The sequence below is a fragment of the Megalops cyprinoides genome, chromosome 23 (assembly GCF_013368585.1).
Source record: "Megalops cyprinoides isolate fMegCyp1 chromosome 23, fMegCyp1.pri, whole genome shotgun sequence".
In the NCBI taxonomy this organism is placed as follows: domain Eukaryota; kingdom Metazoa; phylum Chordata; class Actinopteri; order Elopiformes; family Megalopidae; genus Megalops; species Megalops cyprinoides.
Genome location: NC_050605.1, coordinates 1,267,302 through 1,279,330, shown reverse-complemented (window position 1 = coordinate 1,279,330; position 12,029 = coordinate 1,267,302). Strand labels below are relative to the sequence as shown.

Below are 12,029 nucleotides of genomic sequence, written 5' to 3'. Positions count from 1 at the left end.
TTATTATGTTATTTGATATTTGTGAATAAGGTCTTCATGACTAACAGCAATTTGCTTAATGCTTGTGCTGAAAGAGAAAATTAATTTTACACATAGGGCTGGGCCCATGCCAATGACTGAGTGTCTCACCGTGACATTTTATCAAACTGCAGTACTGTGACACACGTGAGACACACTGAGGCCCTCTAGAGGACATATGTGGAACTATATGCTCCTGAGTCATGCATTTGATTTGCTGTTAATTTAATGTTAATGTCAAGTTACAGCACTGGGAGGGCCATTTGCTTTTAGTGGCTGATCACAGATGAAAACAGATCTAATCAGTCCACATCCTCTAGTGTGTTCAGTTTTAGTCACCATGTCATAAGAAAGACAGAAAATGAAAGAAAAAAGCTCAACAAAAGACAAAATCCCCATGCCTGAAATGCTCCACCCTGCCCCTTTCACAGCACCGCCAGGATACCCCACTTCACCCTTTTAGCAGCACAGCCAGGATACCCCACTCCACTCCGCCCCTTTCACAGCACAGCCAGGATACCCCGCTCCGCTCCGCCCCTTTCTCAGCACAGCCAGGATACCCTGCTCCAATCCACTCCACCCCGTTCATTTCACCACACTGCCAGGACACCCCGCTCCGCCCCTTTCACAGCACAGCCAGGATACCCCGCTCCGCTCCACCCCTTTCATGGCACCACCAGGATACCCCGCTTCGCTCCACCCCTTTCACAGCTCAGCCAGGATACCCCACTCTGCCCATCCCCTTTCACAGAACAGCCAGAATAGCCTGCTCCACCCAGTCCCTTTTACAGCATAGCCAGGATACCCTGCTCTGCCATACCAGCATCACAAAACCAGCAGTGCCTGCACCAGCACTCCTAAATTTTAATATCCTGTTGCCTGTCTAAATTATATACACACTCAAACATTTCAAAGCCAGTAGGATGGCATTGTACTGTCTTGCCCAGGCTCAGTGCCAGGAAAAAATAGACGGGTGCAATTACAATCCATGCGGGTGCCCAAAGTCATAAATACTATGTGTCCTGAGGTCCGTCTGGGGGTGCAATGCACCCCTAAACACCCTCATAGCACCAGGCCTGTTCTTGCCGTGCATGTAAGGTACGTAAGTTTACATTTGTGTATTTACTTAAAGCTTAACATTATGTTTGGAGTAAATGTTTGGGATTGGATTTTAAAAGAAATATGTAACTTCAATTTTTGGGTGCCTGTTCTTCTGTCTATAATGCAACCACCAAACGGCAAAACACTGATCATATCATGATAATGTGTATGTGAATGTGCTTCTTAACACGTCTAGAGCTCTAGGTGCTTATGTGCTGACCCTCCAGGGTAGAGCGGAAGATTCTGGGTCCTGTGACAGAGGTCTGATGTTCAGGATTCTGAAAGGAGCAGGGAATCAGTATGTTGTAGCAGTGGGGAGCAGGGCAATAGTGTGGCGTAGTGGTAAGGAGCAGGGCAGCTGTGTGGTGTAGCGGTAAGGAGCAAAGCAACAGTGTGGTGTAGCGGTAAGGAGCAAAGCAACAGTGTGGTGTAGTGGTAAGGAGCAGGAAAACGATGTGGTGTAGCACTGTGACCAAAATGTTGCTGGTTTGATTCCCTTGTAGGCGTTTCCCTGGAAAACAACTTACATGCATATCTGCTGTCACTTCTGTTACAGATATGTTTCTGGAAGTATGTTTGCTCTATAAGAAGTATGATACAGAAGTGAGACATTTCTCTAACATATTTATATTCTGTAAAGATAAGTTTTCACCATAATTAATTAGCAATTGGGACATCTGTACCAAATACATCCAATGCACAAATGTTCACAAAATATATTGAACAAACAAGTTTCCGTTTTCATATTAGTACTAACAGTTCTGTAACAGCATATTTTGTTCACCAAGGTTAAACAGAGATATGAATAATGTATTTATTCCAATTCTTCAGCTAAATTAAACATAAATATCTTAAAGTTCAACAGGAATGAGCAGCAGCATACAACAGAGGACACCCTGGGCTGGGCCTAGGGAACATGGCCATAGGGCTCTGCTGTTGTACCTTTGGCCAGCTACCTAATTCAGCAGCTACCTAATTCAGTGGATAGTTGTTACATGTGTTGCTCTAAATTACGTGTCATTGAACAGATACTCTTTCTCAGAGCAACTTATGTACAGTATGTTAAAATTTTATCCATTTATACAGCTGGATACTTACTGTGGCGATTATGGGTTTAGTACCCTTCCCAAGGGTACAACAGCAGTGCTCCAATGTGGAATCAAACCAGCATTATTGGTATTATTACTATTGGTAACCTTTTGGTTACAAGCCCAGCACCTCAGCACAACACCACATTGCTGCTTAGATGAGAGTATCAGCTATGCAAACACTAAAGAAAACAACAGAACTCCCACAGTGCAATGCTAGGAGACACTCAAAGGAAGACACTGACAGCAATCCCTCTTATTAATCAACAGATTTTATTTACAGAAAAAACAGAGTATGTATGTGGACTGTATCATACCATTCTGACAGTAGAAACCCATTGTTCTCTGGTCATACAAAGAATGAATTTACAATCAGTGAATTTTACTACAGCCACTAAACTGAGAGCTGACGATGACAGCTTGAGTTGCATGAGGCCTTTGTGATCTCCTTGTAGTTTGTCCCATGGCTGCCCCCTGCCCTGTCATCACCGCCCCATTCTCCCCTCCCTCAGTCCCCCATCCCCAAAATGAAAACTGCCTTAAAGCAGTGTTCCCACATGCCACCCTGCACCTTTAGGGTGAAATTCTGTAGTAGGACACCACTCCCAAGCTGTAAGTCAATCCCTACCAAACAGAACAAAAACACAGCTGATTTAAATACACCGTTGACAGGAAAGCATCTTCCTTTCCTCAGAGGCCTACATTGGTTGCCATGCTGAGAATGTATCAGAGTGGTGAGAAGGACGGCAGCTTCGTTGCATTTTAAGTTTTTTTTGTCCTTTTGTTAGTTCATATTTTGTTTCAGAGTCAGACGTTTTTCTCTTTTGTAAAGCCAAGCTTTGTTTTCTTCTCTAGCTTGTCTACAGGGCGACTCAGCTCTGGCAGCTCCGAGGGCCACCGGCCAGCAGGGGGCACTAATGCTCCGAGAGCTGGAGTGAAGCTAAACTGGTCCGCGATACTTGGAGACACAGCACAGGTGAAAGCATCGAGCTGGACCAGTGGCCTGTGGAATCCGCAGCCCCCTGAGCAGAGGGCCAGAAAGCTCTGATCTACAGGGAGGAATCATACCTGCTTTCATGGTCACGATCTAGGTGGTGCTAATAAGCTGCGTTTCATAAACAAGAGCATCACAGGAAGGAAAAGAAAAAATAACGCTAAAAGAAAACAGTAAAAAGTAAACCCACGCCCACAGAAGCCCTCGTTTGAAACCCCTGGCCCCAACCCCAGACACTGAGACAGATCAATGCCAGTTAAAAGCGAGTTAAAGCAGAGCTGGGCCATGCCCACACCCCCACAGACAGCCTCCTGCCCAGGCATTACGACAGTGAATTCAGACAAAGACAAAAGATTGGCTAATGTGCATTTCAATCACCAATGGTCTGGAGCTGGCTTTTTCCTTTTTAATTTTTTGTTTACTTGTTTATATTTTTCCTAAGACAGTCCTTTAAATGCAGACAATGGAGGAAGAGGTCTCGGTAGAACAGGAGGAGTTGTGTTTGCACCCGCCTTCCATGTTTAAACTTCGATGTTGTTTCCGGCGTAAAGCCTGGTCCATGTTCTGGCTGGAAGACATTGAGGAGGGGGAATTACGTATGACTTAAGTATCATTTCAATAAAAAAAAGAACAGAGAAATGCAAATACTATTCAAACAGCCCATCTATTTGACAAAGAAACTGCAGCTAATTGCTGTTGATTGACTTTAAATGAGGCTTTAATTAACATCTTAATAATGGCAGACTAATTAGGAGCTTGGCTGGAATATGCACAGGAATGAGGGATCTGTGTCTGTGGGTGCTGAACCCCCCCCAACACACACACACACACACACACACACACACACACTTACAGGGGCCACAGTCAGAGACACACAAAGACAGAGACAAAGATGCACAGAGAGACAGACACACAGAGACACTTCAAGCTAACCTGTCTCTATGGCTTGAGCTTCATTGGTTTTCCACTGCTCAGCAACATCATTTGCTAGTGGATCATCAGGGTTAGGAGCGCTTAGTAATGCCTGGATGGATAGCAGCACTGTGCGAATCTGCAGGGCTGGTGACCATTTATCTGCAGGTGAGACAAAAGGAAAGAGAGAGAGAGAGACAGAGAGAGAGAGAGACAATGGAGAGGGAGATTTGCAATTTTTTTTAGCAGAAAATGTAACAGCAACAGCAGCCTCACTGAGAGGTAGCGACAGTAATCTCAGCAACTCATGTTTTTGAGTGAGATTAAAAAGCCTGAGTCCTCATTCAATTTGCAGCCTGCAACCATCCTTACCTTTCAGAATATCTAGACATATCCTCCCCAGCTTGTCAACATTGGGGTGATATATTTTGGTCATAAAGCGGACTTTTGGGGCTGCCATGGGGTACTCCTCTGGGAGAAAAAGCTCCAGTTTAAAAGTCCCTCCTTCAAATGGGGAGTCCTGGGGGCCGGCGATGACGACATGGAAATAGCGGGCATTGCCTTCATCTGGCTCGGCCTTTATGCCAGGTACCGGCTCTGCCAGCAAGCGCTGTGTCTCCTGGATACAAACACACACAGGACTTTGGGTCAGGAAATGGTCTTCATGTTGACTACATGAACACATGAAGAGGCATGCACATAAATAAATAACCTTACTACAGGAAAGTAGTGAGGGGGGTTGGAAAGCTGATGGTGTTGGGGAGAGGGGGCGATGTCAGGGAGAGGGGAGGGGATGGTGTAGTGGAGAGGGGAGAGAGGGTGGTGTAGGGGAAAGGGAAGAGGGATGAGCGTGGTTACATTACATCGCATTCATTTAGCAAATGCTCTTATCCAGAGCAACTCCCAGCACAAAAGAAGTATATCCATTCAAGTTGAATGAGCAACAGTGTAAGACCAGGCTAACAACACTCCCAGACCAGTGATGCCCCTTTTCCACCAAGGCAGTTTGAGGGCCGGTTCGGAGCCAGTGCCTAATCTCAAACCAGTTCTTCGCGTTTCGACAGCCAGAGAACCGGCTCTCGGCCAGGAAAACTGGCTCGAGAGCGGCACCAACTCTTTGCTGGTCTAGAACAAAGAACCTCTACATCAGGGGCTGGGGGTGGGATTATCGTGTCCAACTAAAACTTTGTGACCGCCATTTTTAAAAAACCAGAGCTGGTGTAGCGTCTAGTCTGCCTAAAAAGAAGAAGAAAAACCAGTTTTATTTTTCAAATGTTTCACCTTGTTGCCAGTCAACTATGTATTTCTTAGCTGTTTAGCGAGCTACTAATTTCTCACATCAATGTTACATTCGACATTCATATCATTGATGTGAGAAATTAGTAGCTACGCTTGCTTGGGTAATGTATGCTGACCAACAGCTAGCTAGACAGCTACCGTAACCTTGGTAACAGTAGCTAACATTAGCATGCTACTTTCTAACATTGCCATTGACTGACCTGACAATGTCAAAGTGTAGTGGACAAGTTTGTTTTTTAAAGCTCTGTTCTCTTGTTTTTATTGTTTTGTTGTTTGTTCCCGCTAGCTTGCAGTGGCAGCAAGCTAGTGAAACACTATGCTCATGAAACATTATGGTCGTGAAACACGGCAGATTGTCTGGAATTTGTGTGCTATTGCGAAAGCTACAGCATGAGATTGTTTAATTAACAAGGATGGCAATTTGAATAATTCAGTAGCAACTAATCCCAAAGCTTTCTCTTAAATGTGTCGCATTATAGCTTTCTTGTGTTTCAAAACTCAAATTACAGAACGGAGCTAAATTTAGTTAAATCGATTTAAATTACAGAGAATAAACTTTTAGGTTAGGTTGAGTGCAATGAACAATAACGTTTAGAATACAGACCTCACAAAAGCTGTGATGTGTCATGAGCATTTAACGTAATTTAAATCGATAAATGCCATCCTTGTTAATTCATTTCACGTTGTAGCTGTCGCAAGCACATAAACTACAGACAACGGTGTTTTGCGAACATAATCATTTACTCTATTTATGCAACTGGTGTCGACTATTCTGTGAATTATTTGTTTTATTGTTAATCAAGGAGGATAAAGGGGAATAGGTTGAAAGTAATGATAGATTTAAAGGTAGTGTTTGGGCTTCCCCTGTTTCCAGCTCACCAGCCACCACTGCTAGCTTGGTGCTAGTGAGAAAGCGGAGATGTATACAGTGACATAATGATGTGGCTGTTTAGTCCGTGGAAAAGCAAACCCGTTCTTAGAAGGTTTGCAAGTTGAAACAACTCCGAACTGGCACTAGCACCAGCCCAGAACTAGCACATAGTTTGCAGTGGAAAAGGGGTATGAGTGTAAGCATAACACTACCAGAAGGTAACAAGTGCAACCTGACTAGACAAGGGAAGTCAAGTATACTACCATACATCACAGTCACTAGATCACAGAATCCAGTGGAACCGAGATGAAGCCTGAAGAGGTGAGTCTTCAGTCTTTGTCAGAGGATGGCCAGTGACTCTGCTGCCCTAACCCCTGTGGGGAGTTCCTTCCACCACTGAGGGACCAGTACAGACAGGGATCATGTTTCAAGACCAGGGCCTGAACTAGGAGCTGCACAGAGGTAGGGGCGGATCCTTTGGATTTTGTACAAAAAGAAATGCCTGCCCAACTCACCGCTGCAGCCTGAGAGGAGGAGGACAGTTGGCTATCAAGCATTACACCAAAAAAATATTCTATTTATTTATTTTTTTTTTTTTTACTATCTTGTTGTTTTTGTTTTTTTTTGTTTTTTGTATTCCTGGGGCCAGAGGGAGAGTGGAGGAGTTTTTATAAGAATTTATGTATGGTGTATCCCTGTCATATCTTGTGTTATCACTTTATTTAGCTTTTTCTTTCTGTAAAGCACTTTGTGTTACAGACATGTATGAAAAGTGCTATATAAATAAATAAAATAAATACACCAGGGCTTTTGACAGTGCTGTCTGTGGTAATGCTTGTAGAGCCTAGGCTGAGGGAGAGGTCTTGAAACAGGGAGGACCTCAACAGGATGAAAAGCATCTCCATCTAAGCCAGGTTAAGCTTTAGGCAGTGGTCCTCTATCAACCGTGAAATGTCTTTCAGGCAAGCTGAGATGTGCACAGAAACCTGTGTGTCACGTGGCAGAAAAGACAGAAAATGTTGAGTGTCATCAGCATAGAAGTAGTATGAAGAGCCAAGGGAGGAGATGACAGAGCCAAGAGATTGAAGAGGCCAAGTACAGAGCCTTGACGGATGCCTGTAGAAAGGGTGTGGGGTCTAGACTGTTTCCAGGACACCCTGAAAGAGTGTCCAGAGAGGTAGGACTGAATCCAATGAAGAGTGATGTCAACGATCCCCAACATAGACAGGGTAGAAAGAAGTAGAGTGTGGTCCACTGTGTCAAAGGCTGCAGAAAGATCCAGAAGAATCAAGACAGCGGGAGGATGCTCTGGCTAATTGAAGAGCCTCAGTAATGGAGAATAGGGCAGTCTCTGTAGAACGATCAGCCCTGAAGCCAGACTGGTCAAGAAGGGTGTTCCAGGAGAGAAAGGAGGATGGCTCGTTATCCACATCTCCTTCAAGTGTTTTAGACAGAAAGGGAAGAGAGATCAGCTGATAATTCTGCACAGCAGACGCGTCCAGAGTCCTTTTCTTCAGCAGGGGCATGCCTCATGCCTTGTAGAAGGCTGCAGGCACACAGCCTGTGGTGAGTGAAAAATTCATCAGACTGGAGATGACTGGTAGAAGGCTGGGGGTAACAGGCTGCAGGAGAGGTGAGGGAATAGGATCCAGGGCACAGGTAGTGGGTCGATGTAACAATGAGTTGAGCGACATCAATATCTGAAAGTGGAGACAACCGAGAGAGAGGAGGGGTGGTGAGTGGGAGGGAAGAGGAAGAGCCAAAAGATGAGGGCTGTGGGGACTGGGGGGAGTTACAATCTCTTGGCTAAAATGATCTGCAAAGTCATCCACTGAGATCAGAGGGGGATGGAGGAGACGGAGGATTGAGGAAGGAAGAGAAGATAGAAAAAAGTCTGTGTTTGGTAAAAAGTGAGTTTTGAATCTTTGATTCATAAAAGGAAGCCTTAGCAGAGGTCACACCTGGTGCAGGGAGAGGGTGGATGTCAGGGAAAAGGGAGAGGGGGTGGTGCAGTGGAGACTGGAGGGGAGGCACTATGGGATACAGTCTTAGAGACTGGGTTGTAACCGTCACATTTCCTAGGGATTGGGATGTTCCTCACCAAGGTACACAGTGTGAATATTTAATCCAGGGAACTGAGAGAAATTACAGACTAATGTTCAGAGATGTTTTTGAGCTTTTATATGTTTTTGAGCTTTTATATTAACCTATTTGGCCTAACTTCATAACTCTTTTGTATTGTTGGGCAAAACTCTGACATAATTTCATTTTTATTTCCATCATAATACATAAATGTTGTCTGACAGTGATCATTTTATGCAATATCATATGGTGCAACCGACAAAGAAAAGGCCATTTTGAAACTTTCATTCTGAACAGCGTTCAAGGACCAGAAGTGACATCATACAGCACCAAGCCAATGACCACTGAAGGCACATAGAAAGTCAGTATGACTCTTTAAAATTGGGAAAATAATCACCTTTTTAACTGCTGGTGTGTTGTTGACACAATTGAGCATCGTGTGGTTTGACCTCAAAAAGACACTGAAGATTGTGTTGTATCTAAGAATTCATATTTTGATTATAAATTTCATAATGACCTTGTGTGGGAAGAATGCTTATTTTGCTTAGGTGACCAGTTCTTTTGCCTGCAAATTTTGACTGAACATAACATTTCACATGGGTAGTTATGTTTTAATAATGCTTTAGAACTATTTTAACCATTTTGCCATTGACAAAGAAAAAACAAACAAAAGACAGCGCCCCACTATCCATGGCACCAAATCCTATGTGACACTGTCTGACAGCCCCCGTCATGATGAAAGAGCAAGGTGGGCACACCTTGAGCCCATCCTGAAAGCGCTTAGGGCAACCTTCCTTCAAATCACTACTCTACGTATTATTAGTCATGGGCCAGTTCCACAGTGCCGTAATAAAAACAACTTTTATCTCCTCAGTACTATGCCTTTCCTCTCAGGATTCATGCAGGTAACATGGAATTATTCAGAAAGGTCCCATGGCAAACGTGTCCAAGATGGCGTAGGTGGGGCAATAAAGAGAGGCTGATCCCTACACTCAACGAGGAGGTGAGCTTCAGACTCCAATGGATCTCTATGAGATGCTCAACCAAAAGTCTGGATCAAGCATTACCCACTACTGGATGAGCGAAGAGAGTATTCGAAATTATGATGAGTTGTCTCCTGGCAATTAGGCACAAACGCAAGATGTCATCTTCTGTTATCACAGAACCCCAGCCAGCAGGCCAACCCTTCTCTTAAGTTGACCAGCCTAGACTGGGCAAAGTTCACAAATGCCTGAGGTTACAGGAATGCCCCTCATTGCCTCACTATTACCCTACAAATCAACCAACCTTCAACTTAACACTCATAATATGAATTATAGTCCTTAGCAAATGGTTGTGATTATTTTGTTGATGAAATGCTTCAGGTGAAATACAACTGAATGAAATACATTACGTTCACTGAACTGTTATAAAATGTTTCCGAAGAGAATTTGAGTTTTTTTTTTTTTTATGGGTTTTAAAGAAAAAATAAATCTCTAAATTTCACAAACACCCAAGAGACTGCTGTTAGAAGATAAATATGAAGATATTACTTACAGATATAAAAAAGTGCAAATTCCTTTTCAGAACACCTCACTGTACTACTAATACCTTGTTAAAATGCATGTTAATGAGAAATATTATTTTAAATATATATTACGGTCACACCACATCAAATTTTTATAAGGGCAGGGACAGGTTATCTTGGTATAAAAAACCCAACTTAATTTCAAAATAATAATAAATTTTATCAAAATTATTATGTGCATAACTTTTCAAATATTTGAGCTAAGCTAAAAAACATTCTAAATTGTTAGTTTTCAAATAGCCCTTTCAAAATCCTAATCTGTCATTGACCCATGTATGTGGACTGTATTATACCATGCTGACAGTGATATCTCTGCAGTTTCAGAGATTCCAGAATGCTCTTGTTAGAAGCCAGTGGAACAAGTTCAGCAATGTCACAAGACTTGCTTCCGGGATGACTGATTTAAAAACAAGCCACACATTTGCTTCAAACAGTGAGTCAAAAAGACAAAAATCATCAGAGGACATTCAATCCACATCTGCATGGCAGCCGTATCCACAGCACAGACCAGTGGCCATTAGACCGTTCCTTGCTGCACTGTCTATGAAAGGAGACAGTGCAGGAGCAGGGCTCATAAACAAAAGGTTGCTGGTTCGATTTCCCACTGGGACACTGCTGTTGCATTCTTGGGCGAGGTACTTTACCCACAACTGCCTCAGTAAATATCCAACTATATAAATGGATAAGACTGCAAGTCATTCTGGATAAGAGTGTCTGCTAAATGACAGTAATATAATGTAAGGTAATGAAAGGCAGAAGAGAAAAGATGCTGATAATTCATTCCATCTTAGGGCAGTGTGCTTATCACCGCTGCTGTACATGCACCTGACCTTTAAACTTTGACCTGGTCCACTGCAGTTAGCCACTGCTGTACCCTTCAGTCAAAATGGTACACAGCTGAACACCTTCAGTAAGCATACAACTGGATAAAGGGACAATGTGTAAAATGGGAACGTTGAGTCATGCTGGATAAAGGTGTCTGCTAAGTGCATAGTTTACAGAAATGAGGGTGATGAATAAGTGCTCGCTTTATAATTATATAACTCCCCACCGTAACAAGACTGGGAGCGTAGTGTGCCATGAATTATACCCATGAAATCAATACTGCAGCATGAATGTTAAAGAGAAGCCCGGGATGACCCTGACTGTGAGAGTTTGAGTTTTCCGTGTGAAAGTGCCTGAGGGTGAGCAGGACTGAGCAGCTCCTGTGTAAATGCAGCAAGTGGACTGGAATCTGTGCATTTTATGACCGACCACCGCCCCACCCGACCAGCATTCCTGGCGTGTTTTGGATAACTCCCTGACAAAAGGCTGCACCGAGAACCCTGCAATGCTGTAAAGGACACCTCCCTAACAGTGCTGCCAATACCAGCAGAGCTCATTGCTCTGACCCCTCCCTCACTGAGCTCCCGACATCAGCAGAGCTCATTGCTCCTATCCTTCCCTCATAGTGGTCCCAACACCGGTAGACTTCATTGCTCTAACCCCTTCCTCCCAGTGCTCTCAACTCCAGCAGTGCTGATTGCTCTGACTCCCTCCTCCCAGTGCTCTCAACAGTAGCAGAGCTCACCACTCTGACCCGACCCTCTCACTGCATTAACCACATGCAGAGCTCATCACAGTGACCGTTCCCTTCCTCCCTGCACTCCAGCTACCAGCAGAACTCGTTACAATGACCTAACTCTCCCAGAACTCCACACATTGGCAGAGCTCACTGCCAAGACCTGACCCTCCTGTGGTCCAGACACTGGTACAGCTCATCACTCTGACTCCCCCTTCCCAGTGTGCTAAATACTAGGTGAGCTTATCACTCTGATGCCTTCCTCCCAGCGCTCAAAAGATGAGCAGAGCTCACTGCTATGACCCCAACCTACCAGCATGCCAAACACCAGCAAAGCTTTTCAATATGCCCCCTTCCTCCGAGGGCTCCAAATACTGGCAGAGCTCATCAATATGACCCCTCTCTTCCAGCACTCCAAACACAGGTACAGCTGATCACTTTGACCCCTCCTTCCCAGTGCACACCACTACAGCACATTATTCACATCGTGAAGCACATGCTGATCTGCTCACACATCAAGCAATGTTTTCCCATGC

The 12,029-nt window shown here is 44.1% G+C and overlaps 1 protein-coding gene across 1 annotated transcript in view; it reads right to left on the bottom strand.

Annotated features, from left to right (window-relative positions):
* Nucleotides 1-2,514: 2,514 nt before the first annotated feature.
* Nucleotides 2,515-12,029, bottom strand: part of LOC118770402 (ubiquitin-conjugating enzyme E2 N) — a 33,118-nt gene continuing 23,603 nt past the window's right edge. Inside the window, exons 2-4 of the mRNA XM_036518047.1 lie at nucleotides 4,486-4,732; nucleotides 4,135-4,275; nucleotides 2,515-3,769 (exon numbers count right to left, since the gene is read on the bottom strand). Of these exons, the coding sequence (XP_036373940.1) occupies nucleotides 3,723-3,769; nucleotides 4,135-4,275; nucleotides 4,486-4,732 (435 nt within the window). The 3' untranslated portion in view covers nucleotides 2,515-3,722. The remainder of the gene's footprint in view (nucleotides 3,770-4,134; nucleotides 4,276-4,485; nucleotides 4,733-12,029) is intronic.